Raw genomic sequence first — 17,362 nt, 5'->3', positions numbered from 1 at the left:
GAATGATACTGCTCAGTAGAAACTCTGTGAAGTTCTGCTTTCACCAGATACAGATTGCAAGTCACCCCACGGCTTCACCGTCCATCAAAATCTTATCTATACCATAGACGACATATTACCAAGAATTGCCAAAAGTTATTTTTCTATCATTCACAATTTTTCCTTTATAACCACCAAATGCCTCATATAAAGAAGTTATTTACACACTACAAAAAAAAAAAGTACCTTTGAAATTGTCTTCCTCGGGGTTGCTGCATTTCTCTTCTCTAAAAGTAGAGGTGCTTAACTGCGGATTCATAGACAGGATTCGAGGGTCTGCGAATTTCTAGAAAGTCCCAAAAGGGCAAGAACAAACACAAGAGAGGTCAGCACAGTGGTTGGAGCCAGACTTTTGAACCTGTCTTCTGGGGGGTGCCTGCCTGGGCCTAGCGTCCAGTTTCCTTCTGAGGAGCCAACAGGGGCCCCAGTTTGAGGTGTCTTTGGGAATCAGAGTCACTTCTCTGATCACCTTTTCACATTTTTTAAAAAACCGTAATTCTGTGATGCTTAGCTCCTTATAATAAATTCATTCTCTTTGAAATAACTTCCTAAAAGATTAGAAAATCCTATTACATGTTTCATCAAGGGCCTTTGTTGGCTGTTGTCAAATATTTAAAACAAATAATTCACAAATGCAACTCTTCTGTTTTAGAACGAAAGCTACGTAAGGAAGAATAGACAGAAGGAATATCAGGCCTCTCGTTTTTGACATAATAGTCACGGCATGCATGTTTCTGCCAACCCCAAGATGGTAAATGGCTGTAACTTAGCTCTGCCGAGTGCCCGGTTTCTAGAATCTATACTATTGCATATTTCATGAGTTTGCTTTTAAGCCAATATCTCATTTCTGGCTACTCCAAGGAAACCCCAAACCACTGGAAATGTTAGCATGTGCCAAACTCTTGCAAGTTACAAATTTTGTTTGAAACATCAATCTTGTGTTTGCTAGAGTCCATCTATTTAAAACAGGCAAACACATAAAAAATAAAACTACCTCTTGGGTGTTTCATGTGTTCATAGGATATTTCAACTATTTCATCAGACTAGGGAATTTTGATGATTGAAATTCTAATAACTTTCATTGATTATGTACCACGTGTGGAGCACTGTAAGGGGGATAGAAAAAGTGTCCAATTAATGTACCGAAAACTTGATGCCAGACATTTTTTAAGAACATGGTCTCTAAAGGTCAAGATAATCCTGTCAACTACAAACTATTATCCTGGTTTTACAGACAAGTAATTGAGGCTCAGAAACGTTTAATAAATGATTGGAATTCACCTAGCTTTTTAAATATAAAAACCATGGTTCAAATCCAGCTGCCAATTCCAACCTCTCCCCCCACTCTTTTGACTGCCTTCATAATTCACTGTCCTGTTTAAGTTCTGGGTCACTTTTCATTTAGGAGTTTTGCCCTTTGGGTAAAAGCTCATTTTTAAATGAATCAATGGTAATCCAAAGTTTTTTATGGAGCTTCTCCATGAATTTAGAAATATTTGGGTAGACACTGTTTTAACTACTTTTTTAAAAGACTGTGGGCCTTGGGAAGCAACAATAATATGAAAGATCACATCCCTTTGCTTTGAGATGTTTCTCATTTTTTATTTAGCCAAGATATAAACACCAGTTCAGTGCATAACCTGCTTAGTTATTTTGAACAAATTAACCAACTCAGTTTAAAAAGCAAAATACCTATTAAAATGACTAAAACAAAGGGTGTCTGCTTCTCCCTCTGCCTCTGCCCCTCCTCCCTACTCATGCATGCATGCTCTTTCTCTCTCAAAAAAACTTTAAGAATACCAAATGCAACAAGATGTGAAATAGCAGGAATTCTCACTCATGGCTTGTGGGAATGGAGAACGGTATGGCCACTTTGGAAGGCAGTCTGGCAGTTTCTTTTCAAGCTAGCATAGCCTTACCATGCAGTCTAACAATTGCAGTCCTTGGTATTTACCCAAATGGGTTAGAAACTTGTCCACTCAAAAACATGCCCACAAATGTTTACAGCAGACTTATTCATAATTGCTACACATTGGAAGAAACCAAGATGTTCATAAAATGGTGAATGGAGAAACAAACTGCGGTACATCCATCCTATGGAATATTATTCAATGACTTTAGAAATGAGCTATTAAGACCAAAAAAAAAAAAAAGAGGAAACTTAAATGCATATAGAAGCCAGTCTGAAAAGTCAATATTCTATATGATGCCAACTATATCACAGTTTGGAAAAGGCAAAACTATGGAGACAGTAAAAAAATATCCATGGTTGCCAGGGGTTAGGGAGGGGAGGAAAGAGAGAAAGAAATAGATGGAGTACAGGGGATTTTTAGGGCAGTGAAACTATTTGATATTAATGGTGGGTACACGACATTACTAAAGGAAAACTCTATTTCCTCTCCTCACAACACTAGACACCAAATGGGGGGAGGGCAGTTCTCACACTAACCAGTTCTCCAACTCTCCAGACACCAAGTGGGTGTCCTACCATTCAATTCTGACACTAACTACCCAGAGTTAGTGTAGACCCCACAGGTTAGGTCTCAGTTCCACAACAGTACCTCTTTACTTCAGAGGCCAATCACAAGTAGTGGGCCCCCAGGGTCACACTTCTGACTTGGCTATAAATTGGGGTTCCCTTGACCTTGTCCTCAGGTTTGATAATTTGCTATAATGACTCACAGAACACAGGGAAACACATTTACTGGTTATGTTATAAAGGATATAATGAAGGATACAAATGAACAGCCAGACAAGGAGGTACACGGGGTAAGGTCCAGAAGGTTCCTGAGTGCAGGAGCTTCAGTCCCTGTGGAATTGGGGTGTGCCACCTTCTCAGTATGTGGATGTGCTCACCGACCTGGAAGCTCTCTGAACCCCTTTGTTTAGGGATTTTTATGGAGACTTCATCATGCAGGCAAGATCGATTATTCATTCAGTCTCCAGTCCCCTCTACCCTCCCCAGTAGATGAGGGGAGGGCTGGAAGTTCCAAGTTTGTAATCATGGCTTGGGTCTTTCTGGTGACCAGGCCCCATTCAGAAACTATCCAGGAGCCCACCCAGACTCATGTCATTAGAACAAAAAATGTTCCTCTCACCCAGGAAATTGCAAGGGGTCTAGGAGCCCTGTGTAAGATGTGCCTATCATCCCCATCACTCAGGAAATCACAAAGGCTTTAGGAGAGCCATGTCAGGAATTGAGGGTCAAACACTAAATATAAGAAAGAAAGATGCCCCTAGCACCCTATCACTCAGGAAATTATAAAGGTTTTAGAAACTCTGTGTCAGGAACTAGGAAAAAATACCTAATACAGATTTCTTATTGTGTCAGAGGTAGATACACAACGTTATACATTTGGCAAAACCCATAGGACTATACAGTGCTGAACCCCAAAGTAAGTTTGTTAATAATAATGTACCAATATTGGTTCTCCATTGTGACAAATGTATCACACTAATGCAAGATCTTAATAAAAGGAGAAACTGTAAGCAAGGGAGAAAGGGGTATATAGAAACTTTCTATACCATCTGCTCAATCATCTGTAAACCCAAAACTGCTCTGCAAAACAAAGTCTATTAATTTTTTAATGTTTTTATCAATGTTTTATTTTTTAAAAATTTTTAAAAAGATTTATTTATTTGAGAGAGAGCATGCACGTGTCAGTGGGGAGAAAAGCAGAAGGTGAGGGAGAAGGAGGAGGAAAGACTCTCTAAGCAGACTCAATGCTCAGTGCAGAGCCAGACGCGGGACTGGGTCTCACCACCCTGAGATCATGAACTGAGCTGAAACCAAGGGTTGGACCCTTAACCGACTGAGCCACCCAGGTGCACATTTTATTAATTTTTTTAAAAAAGGAAACAAAATTTAAAAAGTCAATTGAGGTTGGTTGTCAAACTGGTCAATGAAAAATTTGATGAAACATTTAACGAGAGGAACTTAGATATAGAAAAAATCTAATTAAATCGTTGTTTAATAATGCATGTTTGATCAGAACTGTCTTCCTTGAGACCATACCAGAAGAAGCTATGTCTCCATAAAATAAGGTCTGCACTGATGTTAACAATAAGCAGATATAGATACGAAAGATAATGCTACATACTTTTAAAACTGGCGACTCCCTGAGGTCTTGTTTTGTTTTCACAAAACTTATTCTATTTGAACTTTGAAATCTCATCAAGGCTTTGTCCAAATAGTAAAAGCAGTCTAGGATGCCCATAGAGAAACGAAGTTAGAAATCATCATGTCAATTTAAGCTGTGTTGGGCAGAGTTTTTACAGAGGAGACAGGCTGCCCTATATTTTGTTATTTATGCCTTGTACGCTTTTCATTCTACACTTCTATGCAACTTACTTCCCTGCGTTAGGTCAGTTTCCAAATGGTGCTCAGAATCTTTCAGCCTGACCTCTCCGTGACAAGCAGGAGGGGACCAGGGAGCCTACCCATTCCCAAAACCAAGTTTTGTGTCTACAATTCTTATTTTAAATTTTATAGAGCTATTATTCATACATCAGTGATAAGAAACAAATATAAAATTATGTTTTAATCTTTAGATGCATTATAGTGAGGCTGTTAGGTTTAGTTCAGTCTCCTCTTTCTATGGAACACAGACTCCAAGAAAACCCAGACTCTATCAAATGCCAGTTCTCAAGTCTTAGGATTTTGAATCAACTACTCTTTTCAAAAAAATATACAATCTTTGTATGATTTATATACCTTACAAGCATCTTATTCTGCTAGGTAAGGAATGAGTGTGTCCTGTAACAGCTGACTCTGTAACTGTACCTCTGGCTTCTGGCCTTCCCATCCGCAAAAGCCAGAACCTGGGCTCTACTATTTTAATAAATATGTTTTTAAGTTACTATAAAAGTAACATATAATCATTGTAGAAACTTTAGCAGAAGGAGAAGCAGGAGGAAGGGCGGGAGGAGTTGGAAGAAGAAGGGGAGAGGAAGGAAGGAGGGGAAGAAAGGAGGAAAAAAAAAGAAAAATCACATACAACCTCACCACTCTGAGGTAAGGAAGGTACACATTTTCGAGCTTATCACCATGGATGATTTCTAATATTCTACACACCCTTGTAACTTGCCTTTTTCTACTTAACATCTTTCCATGGGAAGCAATGTAGCTAGAAGTAGAAGGTAGCAGAAACTTGTAGCTAGTGGACAAAGGTGTGAGCTCTGGAACTAGACTACCAGGTTCACATCCTGGATCAGCTTTTTAGCTGTGTGACCTGGAGCAGACCACTCTGCCTCTCTGTTTCCTCAGTTTCCCATCTATAAAAGGGTGATATTGGTAGTAGTTGTTTCTTGGTAGGGTCCATTATGAGGATTCAATGGCTTAATATAGCTAAACCACTATAACAGTGCCTAGCACAAAAGTATACTCTGTATCAAGGCACAATAGTAAAGAACTAGAAAGTAACTATTTTAGGCTTTACTGGGTCATAGAGTTACTGTTGGAACTCCTCAATGCTGCCTTTGTAGCACAAAAGCAGCCATAGAGTATGGCTGGGTTCCAATTAAATTCAACGGACACTGAGTTTGAATTTCAAATAATTTTCACACATCGTGACATATTCTTCTTTTCATTTTTTCGACTGATAAAAAGTGTAAAAATCATATTAGCTCTTGGGCTGTACAAGAATGGACAGTGGCTGGGCCTTTAGACCATAGTTTACCGTCTATTCTATATAATTAGTTGACATTATTATATTTCTAATATTTCTACAAAAAAATTTTTAAGTAGATTCCACGGCTAACATGGGGTTCTAACTCTCGATCCCAAGATCAAGAATGGCAGGCTCTACTGGCTGAGCCAGCCAGGCACCCCTCTACAACTTTTTTTTTTTTTTTTTTGTCTGCTTAGAACAAGATTGTTTGGATGTTCTATAATTTACTTAGTCCCCTATGGTTAGAGTTTAGGTTATTTCCAGTGTTCTTTATTATAAGCCATTCTCCAATGCATATCCATGCAGAATCTTTGTGCACACTCATTATTGCATCTACATCTTAAAATGTATTTAGTGGTAGCTACCAAATGGCTGGCAGAGCACCTAGAAAGAAACAGACTCTGAAGAAGTAGCCCTGAAAATTAACCTTGCTTAGTTACAACAAAATTCAAACACGTTAGGGAAGGAGCTTTATCGGTATAATGTATATTCATATACATAGAACTTACTATGTACCACATCCCATTCTAAGCCTTTTACATATATTAAATCATTTAGTCCTCAAAACACTCCTATGAGGCATTGGTGCAATCATCATCATTATCATCATCATCCCCATGATACAAAAGAGGAAACCGAAGCACAGAAAAGCTAAGTAACTTTCCAAGGTCACACAGCTAGCTGGTGGCCGAGGCGGGTTTCAAACCCAGCCTGTCCAGCACTAGGCCCCATGTTCTTCAACACTGTGTTGCCCTGCCTCTTCCCTGGAGAGATTTGGCGAGTGTGCACTTCCAGGTACCTACCTTATAATGTACCTGTTGTCTTTTTCATGTTTAGATCATGTTTGGCACGCACTAACGACCTCATACTCTAATATTCCGTACAAATTCTATCCCACAGTGGGACACTTCGGGTGGAAACTGAACGTCCATCTAACCTTCTTCCTCTTTTGTTCTCCAACACTTCCCCCCATGCCAACTCTTCATTAATTTCCGCTGCATTTCTTACCCCAAATAGGTGTCCTCTATGAACAGTAAAGATTGATTGGAGCATACTTTCACATCTTGTTTTCCAACTTAAGGTCCCATATCTACCAAATTCACTGGGCAATTTCGGGTGGAGCTTCGCTTAAAGTGGAGGGCCCTGAACCGCCATAGGAATGCAAATTTCGGGTTAAGTACCCTCCTTCTTTGAAAACAAACAGTGGCTTGTGTCAAAAGTCTCTCCCGCGTGGCCCCCGCAGCAGCAGGGCTGGCTTGGGCTGGCTTGCTCCGGCCAGTAGCCCGGTTGCCGAGGGCGGTGTCCTGCGTCGGTGTGAGCCAACCCGCCAGCTGCCGCCGCTGCAAGGCTCAGAAAATGAGTTGTGCGCACTCCCGGCCCTTCCTGCTGCTGCTGAGAGGCGAGCCAGTGTCCCAGAAAGGAGTTACCCGAGTGGGTCGTTGGACTTTGAGGGGAATGACATTCTAGTTCTCATTTTTATCCTGATTTCTCTCCCTGCTGGGATCCTACTGCTGGAGTTATCCCCATGGCGATGAGCCACCAACGCCTCTGGTCCTAAGATGTTGCCGCCCCCCACGGATGCCCAAACAAGGACAGAATCGAGAAGTGGAGAGGAAACGGGGAAAGAAAAAAGCGGGTGTTTCAAACTGTTCACGGTGGTGCAGACACGGCGGTGGAGCTGGAGCAGCCCGGCGGGGAGTCGGGCCGAGGCCCCGGGCTCCGCCCGCCGGGGGGCGCCGGGGCGGCGGGCGCCTGCGCGGTGCGGCCCCAGCCGGGGCAGCCACCGTCGCGATGCCTATTTTAGTCAAAGCCGCTGCCGGCGCGGGGACCCGGCACCGGCCAAGGAGGCTCCGGACCCGCGATCCGCTGAGGCTTTCGCCTCGGACGCCCGTCGAGCCGCCGCGTCGCTGTCCCCGCGCCCTGCCACTGTCACCCCAAACTTTGGCCAGCGCCGCCCAGGTTCGGTGCCAGGGACAAGCCAGGTAAGGAGCGGGAGGCGTAGCTGCCGGCGGCTACCCCCCCCCCCCCACGCGCCTGGCTATTTGCAGCCTCGGGCTCCCGGGGCTAAATCGGGAACCGAAAGTTGGATCGCTGCTCCGCTGGGAACAACTTTGTCAGCCCCCGCGGCGGCTGCGGGTTCTCCGCGCCCGGGCCGCCAGGAGCCCTGCCCTCTCCTCCCTGGCCGAGCCCTCGCGGGGTTCCCTGTTCTCGGAAGCCGCCTTTTTCCCGCGTCTGGGGTCCACGGCCACAGACCCTCAGGAGTCAGCTGCTGCAGCATCGGTCTGGCAGCGCCAGCGTCCCCGGGCGCTCCAGCCTCTCCGGTACCGGTTCCCGCGCTCTGCCTCGGGCAAGCCCTTGGTGAGCTGGGCACCCCTTCGTCCGGCTGGACGCCCGGGGCTCCCGGCCCCTAACCCACTAAGGTTCCTCCTCGCCCGCTGTAGGGCCGCCCGGTCTCCTGCGGAGGCTGCGCGCCGCCGGGCGCACCGTGTGGCCTGCCCCGGCCCGGCGCTGGGATTGGCAGGTGGGGCATGGCGCTCACTGCACACCCCTCGTGGCCCGAGCGTTCGGGTCAAGGGGAACAGTAGACACTGATCCTCCTTTAAGGAGCGAGGTGACCGGGTTCCCTGGGGAGATCCGATGGCTGGGGAACCCGTGAACCTCGCCACCCACCCGCACCGTGGCTTCTGAAGCACTGGGAAATGTGTTGTTGGCCAGACACGTCCCAGGAATTGCTTACTTTGAAAACGCAAGAATAAGTGCGAAAAGACTCTTGGCAACGTAATGCCCTTTGCCATTCCCCGGATTTGCGAAGGTTCAGTTCGTTTTACAGAATGAATCAGGTCTGCCAGCACGACTTTTGCTCATTGCTGCTTTTTCATTTTTTGTAGTTTGGTGAAGGGTTAATGTTAGTTTCACCATGTAGCTGTTTAATCCTGCAGACACCTATTTGGAAATCGATAGATAAACAGGACTTTACCAGACTGGGTAAAGAAATTAGATTCTAAAGAATTAATAGGACAAAGAAAATTTCTCTTGATTCAGTCAAAATTGACCTGACCGTTTACCAATTTTTTGGTCTAGTCTTCCTCCTTAGACTTATTGTCTGTATGAGGATAGTTCAGTGTAAACGACTTAAATCCATTAAAAGTGATCAAAGGGAGCTGAAACTAGTAAGATCCAGTCAATATTATTGACAGGAGTTAACTGGCATTTCAAAATTGGCATAGCGATAAATACACATAGATAAATAATAAACAGATATATAAATAAATAATAAATTATATAATAAATGTGTTATACAATGTTAGCTATTCTACAAGCTATAATACATATAGAAAATAAAATAAATATGTATATAAATACCTATATCTTTAATAAGGTCTGGTGCATCAAAATATGTTGTAGGATGATCTCACCTTTTAAAAATTCCTATTGCTATTTCCCTGGTTCTTCAGTAGGTTGTAGTTTTCCTGTCATTTCTCTTGGAGCAGAAGTTGGTACCTTTAGTGCCACTTGAAGAACTTTTAAAAGCCTGAAATTGAGCTAGAGTGGATTAGTTGGCAATACAGGTGTAATGGGGTGGATATGAGGGAGAATATGTATTAACTAACTTACTATGTAAATGTGTATTAGAGCCTCAAGCTATTAAAATGTGAAGAGGTTTCAAAGACCAACTAGTCCAGCCACCTCTGTTCCCAGGACGAAGCCTACCCAAGGAGCAGAAGTGACTTTCCTTGACTTACGTGGCTCCAGAGGCCCTTTTGGTATAGAACCTGACTTTCTTAGTCCCAGGAATGCTGGGCACTTTCCTGTCTTTACTACTAAGGTTTGGGGAGACTGAAAGTGGTTTCTAGAAATGTTTGTCATGTCTGTGTCCCTTCTGTATGGCTTTCACCTATGGCATTCTTTGCAGAGTCTAGGCCTTGGGTATACCTAGATGAATATGACATCGCCTCTGCTTCATAGAGAACACGGGATAGTTAGGAAAGCAAATAGGACAATGGAAGTGGACGCACATTCCAAAGTGCCATAGAAATGTAGTTATTATTAGTTTAGGTAATGCTAATGCATAAGCTGACATTGACATTGATTGTGAGTGATAGAGGGCGGACCTTGAGTATCATTCTCCCTCCTGCAGAAATTATGGGATTAATTCTCATTTGGTCCTTGAAAGCAAACTTTGTATAAATGGAATTATTCAAATAATGGTGCCTCTCACCCCAATAGGCTAATATTTTTATTGATTTAAACATTTGGAAAGTAGTTGAATTTATGTAGCTTCTTTCCTTTTTGCAGGAAATCAATATCTAAGTCAACTATTTATCTTTTATTTATGAACTATTTCAGAATTCTACGAAGAGATCTTTAATTGACTTGATCATTTTATTTATACTTTGTAATTCATGGACTTTTTTATTATCTTAAGAGATGTGTAATTCTTTCAGATTTGTCTAATAACATCCTTTCAAAATGCCCAATCTGTACCAATTGTTCTACCACCTAAAACCTTTACTTTGATATGATGGGAAAAAAAAGATGAATGGAAAAGTAAGGTTAATTGTGTGACCTTATTATGGAAAGACATATTATTAGATTAAATTTAAAGATATTTGTGGTTCCCATTTGGAATTCTTTTTCTGAAACAGAATAATTCATATAATCTGTAAACCTGCATGGTTTTTGTCAGGGACCAATGTGAATAATTAATAATAGAAAGAGTTTTTTAAGTACCGGAGATGGAGGGCAGGTAATTTAGTTAGGAAATGGTGCCACTTTGTGTTAAGGTTTAGGTAAGCATGTGCAAAATGTGTACTCTTTGAAATGTAGTTGCTGCAGATTTTAATATTAAATAGTTGAATGTATATTCATTACCTCACCTACATATAAGTAAACCACAAGTTTACTACTTTTTAATTTGTAACATGCTACCTAGTAGAGTTTTTATGGGAAAGAAAGTAGAGATTTAAATTGGACAATGAAAGGAAGAGTAAATTTTATATCTCTGTGTGTATATATAAATGATTAGCAATGTATTTATTACGTGTACATATGATAATATAGAATATATATATGATACAATGATTTAATGACAGTATATAAATAGAGCCTTCTAAATATCTTAAGCCTTCATATAGTAAATATGAGAGGGTTAATTTTTTTGAAAGTACTTAAAAAATCAGTTTTCCCAGTTATTTTTTCTGTGTTTGGATTCAGTGTCATAGTGGGAATGTGATGGAAGACTTTGTAATTGCTGTGGTTTATGAACATTGGTGATTGTCTTTTACGCTAGTTAATTCCTCATTCCTCTCTCCTCCACCATGTATGTTTGTATACAGATATATATATCAGTAAGAAGTTGTGCACTATGCTAAGTATTTTATATATTTCATTTCATTTCATTAGAAAGTCAAATGAGGTATTACTATCATCATTTAACAGGTAAAGTAATAACACTTAATATGTGACTGGTAGGGTTCAAACCTGAGTCTAATTCATAAGCACCAGAATAGTCTATCTACCAACATTTAGTTCACAGAAATCATTTTGATACAATACCTATAGCGGTAGTAAGATACAGCTGCCATTTTTATGATTGTCCTTTTGTTTCTTTGTTTTTACAGGGATTTTCAAGATGAATTATACCGAGTCCAGCCCTTTGACACAATCAACTGCAATAGGTTTTACACCTGAGTTAGAAAGTATCATACCCGTGCCTTCCAATGAGACCACATGTGAAAACTGGAGAGAGATACATCACCTAGTTTTTCATGTAGCAAATATTTTTTTCACCATTGGGTTGGTTATTCCAACTACTCTTCACCTTCATATGATACTCCTTAGGGGAATGTTAGCTATAGGTAAGATACCTAATTGAGACGTTTGTAACTTCTCTGTAACTGGCATCAGATGGGCTTTGTGCTGGGGACTTCAGGGCATTTCTTGTCAGTCTATAGCATTCCAAAAATCTGGGTCTCTGTCAGCGAATTAGCAGTACATATATCAGGTAACCTGCAACATAGGCCTTTACATGCCCTTATTTATTTTAGATAAGACTGTATTTTCCATATTGTTTAGATTTTCCAGATAGCAAAATTTCCATTTGTACGTACGAGTGTGTGATCCAAATCCTGGTTCCACTACTTGCTAACTGTGTAACTGGGGCAGGTGATCGAACCTTTCTACTCCTCAGTTTTCCCATGTGTCAAATAAGGGTAAAAATAGTACCACCTCCTAGGGTTGTTGTAAGAATTAAATGAACATGTGTGTGTGTGCATGCACACACGTGTATGTGTGATATTTGACTTCTAATAGTGCCTGGCACATAGTAAGTACTATCCAGTCTTAACCACTGTTATTTGTATAGGCATTTCTTATGGCCTACAATGTGACCCTGGGAACAAAAGCCATTTCCCAGACACAACAGTTCAAGTAAAACATTTTTGAGGGCTCCAGTAATCCTGATGAAGCAGGTTAAATTGATTCACATCAAAATATGGAAACAATTGAATGAATTATTTTAGCCAGTGATTCTTGACACATCACTCTCTGTGTGGTTGTTCCTTTGGTGATTTATTTATTCAGGTGCATTTTTGAGCACCTATAATTTGTCGGACAAAGACTGAAGAAGGCAGTGTCCATCTTTGAAAAAGTTACTTTTGGGGGATTGGAGAGGAACAGGTGGACAGTCATGTGTGAGATGTTGGATGCTGTGCTGCAGGTGTGCTCCCAGGGCCAGGGAGAAATGGAGGGGGTGATAGGCTCAGCAGGAAGGTGGAACAAGGTCACACTGAGGGGATGACACTGGAGCTGGCTTTTGGAAGCTGAACCGGATTTATCTGAGTGTGAGTGTGTGTGGTATCCAGGTAAAAGGCACAGAGGAGAGGAAAGTCAGCCTACTGAAGGAGAATGAAGAGTAGCTCATTATGCCTAGAATACATGAAAAATTACAAGGAATGGTCAAAGTAAAGCCTGGAAGTGAGAGGGTTCCAGTTAGGGAATGAATAAGTTATGGGAATAAAAGGCACAGCATAGGGAATATAGTCAGTGATACTATAATAGTGTTGTACGGGGACAGGCAGTAGCTACACTTGCGAGCACAGCATAACGTATCAATTTGTCGAATCATTATGCTGTACACCTGAAACTAATGTAACATTATGCATCAACTATACTCAAAATGAATAAATAAGTAGATAGATAGATAGATAGATAAAATAAGAAGAGGCTGGAAGGGAAGCTAGAAGCTTGTGGGACTTTTGTGGCCGTGTTACCTCTGAGTAAGGCAGGGATTGCAGCATTAGAGAGTGTTGAATGAAAAACAAAACAAAACCACACCCTATAAAAAGGCCAAGGCTAATTATAAAATTTTTAAAGATTTTATTTATTTATTTGAGAGAGAGAGACCGAGAGTGTGTGTGCAGGGGCAGGGGAGGGGTCGGGGCAGAGGCAGAGAGAGAAGCAGACTCCCCCTTGAGCAGGGAGCTCAAGGCAGGGCTGGATCCCAGGATGCCAAGATCAGGACCTGAGCCCAAGGCAAACGCTTAACAGACTGAGCCATCCAGGCATCCTGCTAATTATAAATTTTAAGACACAGTTTTAGAGGTAGGACAGACCAAGGAGATCATCTAATCTGAACAAGAAGAAACCTAGAGAAGTTAAATGACTAATTGAAAATTAAGAGAGAGAGAATGTGGCAGAACCAGGACTATAATTCATGTTCCCAGTCAAAGCATTCTTTTTCCCTGTCTTCTTTAAGTAATAATATTTTAAAATTCAACAAAATTTGCTATGAAATATTATTTTAAAAACTTATAAAGTTTTACATTTTGGTCTACTCAAATGCACCAGATCATTCTGATGAAATAAAAATTGCAAATGGATAACTTTTTAATGTGGGAGGTGAGCTTTTATGTGCATGTATGTTGTTATTTATATTATACTGATCATTTTATTTTAAATTAAAAATATATATTGACTCTCCCACCAAAAATGGATCAAAAGAAAATGGGATATTTTTCCTAAAGTGAGAAAATTGATAAAAAGCAAGAAAATTTCCATAGGTGACTGGAAAATCATCAATGAAAAGTTCAGATGGTTAGAAAATTTTGGTAAAATATTTGGACTCACCAATAATCATGGAAATGGAAAACAAAAAAACATACTGAGGAATTCCTCAGTATCAAATTAAGAGTTTTCAAATTTTATGATATTAACAACTGGATAGTGGCATTCCCAACTCATAGGATTGCAAATATCTGTGTACCTTTGGGAAACAATTCTTCATTCTCACCAAAGCCATAAAGTTCATTTCCTTGACTTACTGTCAGGTAATCCACCCTAAGGAAATAGTCAGAAAAACATTAATTCTTAATGTATAAAGATGTTTCAGTGATGTATCAAAAATTACACCCCAAAAATCTCATCTGTTTACCAGTTGGGAAATGGTTAGATAAATTAGGGTTTAATCAGTTACAGTCATTAAAAACTATGTATATGAAGAGTTTTAACAAAATAGGGAAATTACTACAATAAGTAAAATAAGAGAGAGTGGGTTTCAAAATGTTATGTACTGTAGATTTGCCATCTGGTAAAAATGCGTCAAGACTGTAAGGAATTATTAAATATCAACAATGGTTTTCTTTAAGTAGTAGAATTATGGGATTTTTCCCCCTTTAAAAAATATTTTCTATATAAATTTTCTACAACAAAGCACGTTTTTTCTTTTGTGGTAATAAGACAAAAAATAGAACTTAATGTGATGTTTGGCTTTGTTTGTTTGTTTTTTTTTTTTTTTTGAGAGAGAGAGAGAGAGGGAGCTCTGCACAAGCAGGGGGAGGGGCAGAAGGAGAGAGAGAGAATCCCAAGTAAGTTCCAGGGCTGGTGCAGAGCGGTGCTGGGGTGAGGGGAGGTGGGAAGGTGGGGGGAAGTGCAGAGGTGGGGGAGGGAATCTGGAGCCAAAATCAAGAGTCGGATGGTTAACCGACTGAGCCCCCCAGGTGTCCCTGACTTAAGTATTTCTAAGATGTGTTTGGATTTTTTTTTTATATACAGAGGATAACATTTATTAAGCTACATGCTGACGCTATTCCAGACATCTAACACGTTGACTTTGTTATTCAACAGGATGCACCCTTTATATTGTCTGGGCCACTCTCTACCGATGTGCCTTGGATATCATGGTCTGGAACTCCGTGTTCCTGGGTGTCAACATTTTGCATCTGTCATATCTTTTGTACAAGAAAAGACCGGTAATTATTAAAATCAATTAATAAGGAAGAGATTTTAAAGCCACAAAGCTTTTGAAGTGCTTTGTTCAGACTTGAGAATGAACATCTAACATCCTTAGTCCCTTTAATATCATTGCTCTGATTTTGTTTATATATGTCTGAATGTGAAATATTTGAATACCATGAACTTTGTTCTACAAATGAGTCTTTTTAAAATAAAGATGTATGGATACTTTGGAAGACAGTTTGGCAGCTTCTTACAAAATTAAACATTCTCTTGCCATCCAATCTAAAAAAAATAAAATAAAATAAAATAAAGATGTATTTACTTATTTTAGAGAGAGAGAGAGTGCAAGCGGGAGGGACAGACGGAAAGGGAGAGAGAGTTTCAGGCCGACTCCACACTCAGCATAGAGCCCACATAGGATTCTACCCCATGACCCAGAGATCACGACCGGAGCCTAATCCAAGAGTCAGGCACTCACCTGACTGTGCCACCCAGACACCCCTACAAATGAGTTTTTTAAACTTTTTACATCATTAAGGCAATTTGGACATGAGAGAACCTTTTTTGTCATTTAACTTCATTATTTCTTTTGTCTATTGATATTTAAATGTCACTTGGAAATATCTTTGCCCAGCTGTAAAATTAATTACTCACCGGGCCACTTCCTTGAACATACTAATGATTTACAAATAGTTCCTGCTATTTTGTAAATGTAATGACTTTATTTTTTTTTCCATTATGCCCCAAATATTCATTTAAGGAAGTCATCATTTTGGGAGGGTGTTGCCAAAACACTAGTATTTAACTTTTTTTTCCAACTGATTCATCTTGTTGTATTTCCTTAGTCATTCTAAGAACAAAAAGATGTAAATATGATAAGAAAGCACTTCTTCTAGGGGCGCCTGGGTGGCACAGCGGTTAAGTGTCTGCCTTCAACTCAGGGCGTGATCCCGGCGTTATGGGATCGAGCCCCATATCAGGCTCCTCCGCTATGAGCCTGCATCTTCCTCTCCCACTCCCCCTGCTTGTGTTCCCTCTCTCGCTGGCTGTCTCTATCTCTGTCAAATAAATAATATCTTAAAAAAAAAAAAGAAAGCACTTCTTCTAGAAATCCCTCCCTACATTGTTTACTAACGGTTCAAAGACAACCAGGTATTCAGTAAGGTAAAAGATACAGCACTTGTCCTCATCTTATGTTCAAAGCCAGACATATGCACGGAAAACTTTAGAAAACAAGACATTTCACAGGAAATGATCACTCGAATAATATAGATGATACATGTTATAGGCACTCTACTAGGTTGTAACCTCCCCAAACATTGCAACCCAGTCTGTTTTGCTTACTGTATTAGTTTTCTCTAAGTTAGCCTGTGTAATAAACAACCTGAAAATCTCAGTGACAAATAACAGTGATACGTCCTTTTTCTCACCCCCCATATATGTGGACTCTAGCAATTGTGTGTCCACTGTGATTCTGTGCTGTGTCTTCATTTCAGGGTCTCTACTGAAGCAGCAAGTTCTATTTAGACATACATTCTCATGGCAGAGAGAAAAAGTACAAGAGAGCAAAAGGCAAAGACCCAGTATCTCTTAAAATTTCTGCACAGAAGGAGCATACGTCCCTTTTGCTCACATTCCATTGGCTAAAGCAAATGACATGGCCAAGCGTGATAGCGTGGGAATGGGCTGGGGTTAGGAGATGGATAATCCTTGTACAGGGGATGGGAGCAGCAAACAGTTGGGAATGATAATATCATCTACCACCTTATTGTTGTATTCCGAGTTCCTGTCAACCATGATTGTCACATAACAAGTGCTCAAAAAAACAGTTGATGAGTGCTTTCACAAGAAGAATTAAGAAGGCTGCATGAAGGAATTGGGACTTGAGCTAAGACTTGCAGAATGAGCGGATTATGTATTTGAGCCAATAGATTTTCCAGTTCCTATGTCCATTACTAGGCCACATTGGCTAGTGTGTATCCTGAAAGTGGGACATATTTGTGAATAAACTATTTTAAACACTCATTACTAGACCTCTGACGTGGTGGTAGATGGTAGCAATAATGAGGATTATAATTTCTGAATATCAGAATTTGCTGGAATCCCAAGTTCTGAACATAAGTTCAGAAGTTGCTGATGTGATGGTAGTAGCATCAAGTAAAACCCTCACCCAGTACCTGTGCTTTTGTTTCTTCACATATTGTAAGCCTACTTTTTTGAAAAATATAAATGCTGGTTCTTTATTAAAATGAAAGAGAGCAAGAGCATCACAAAGGCTGTAATGACTGCTGAGTGGCTATCATTAGCTGGATCTATAAGCTTTAAGAGTGTGGCTGTCATAGATTTCATTGGGATAGACGATCATCTGAACCCCAAAGTTCATTCACATGCTATACAGTTTTCCCAGGCTAATGCTGAGC

The 17,362-nt window shown here is 40.5% G+C and overlaps 2 protein-coding genes across 18 annotated transcripts in view; one reads left to right on the top strand and one right to left on the bottom strand.

Moving 5' to 3' along the window:
• Positions 1-7,334, bottom strand: part of LOC123798524 (uncharacterized) — a 135,263-nt gene extending 127,929 nt beyond the window's left edge. For 3 of the 13 annotated variants that reach the window (XR_015726037.1, XR_006781354.2, XR_015726032.1), the window contains exons 1-2: positions 6,717-7,042; positions 226-325 (exon numbers count right to left, since the gene is read on the bottom strand). Coding sequence is in view for 1 of the 13 variants with exons in the window: in XM_087865348.1 (XP_087721474.1) it covers positions 226-325; positions 6,717-6,761 (145 nt within the window). In the remaining 12 variants the exon portion in view is untranslated. Of the gene's footprint in view, positions 1-225; positions 326-6,511; positions 6,683-6,716 lie in introns of those variants that run through there. The other 10 variants (XR_015726041.1, XR_015726040.1, XR_015726038.1 and 7 more) reach the window with 7 other exon arrangements.
• Positions 7,335-7,503: 169 nt separating this feature from the next.
• The window catches only part of POPDC1 (popeye domain cAMP effector 1), a 35,594-nt gene continuing 25,735 nt past the window's right edge, over positions 7,504-17,362 (top strand). Inside the window, exons 1-3 of one of the 5 annotated variants that reach the window (XM_045806979.2) lie at positions 7,504-7,690; positions 11,330-11,566; positions 14,832-14,956. In XM_045806979.2, the coding sequence (XP_045662935.2) occupies positions 11,341-11,566; positions 14,832-14,956 (351 nt within the window). In that variant the 5' untranslated portion in view covers positions 7,504-7,690; positions 11,330-11,340. The other 4 variants (XM_045806982.2, XM_045806981.2, XM_087865347.1 and 1 more) reach the window with 4 other exon arrangements.

Source organism: Ursus americanus, chromosome 11 (genome assembly GCF_024610735.1).
Source record: "Ursus americanus isolate L20-20 chromosome 11, mUrsAme1.1.p, whole genome shotgun sequence".
NCBI classification, from domain to species: domain Eukaryota; kingdom Metazoa; phylum Chordata; class Mammalia; order Carnivora; family Ursidae; genus Ursus; species Ursus americanus.
The sequence above is the reverse complement of the archived record's forward strand: the minus strand, read 5'-3'. Positions and strand labels throughout refer to the sequence as shown.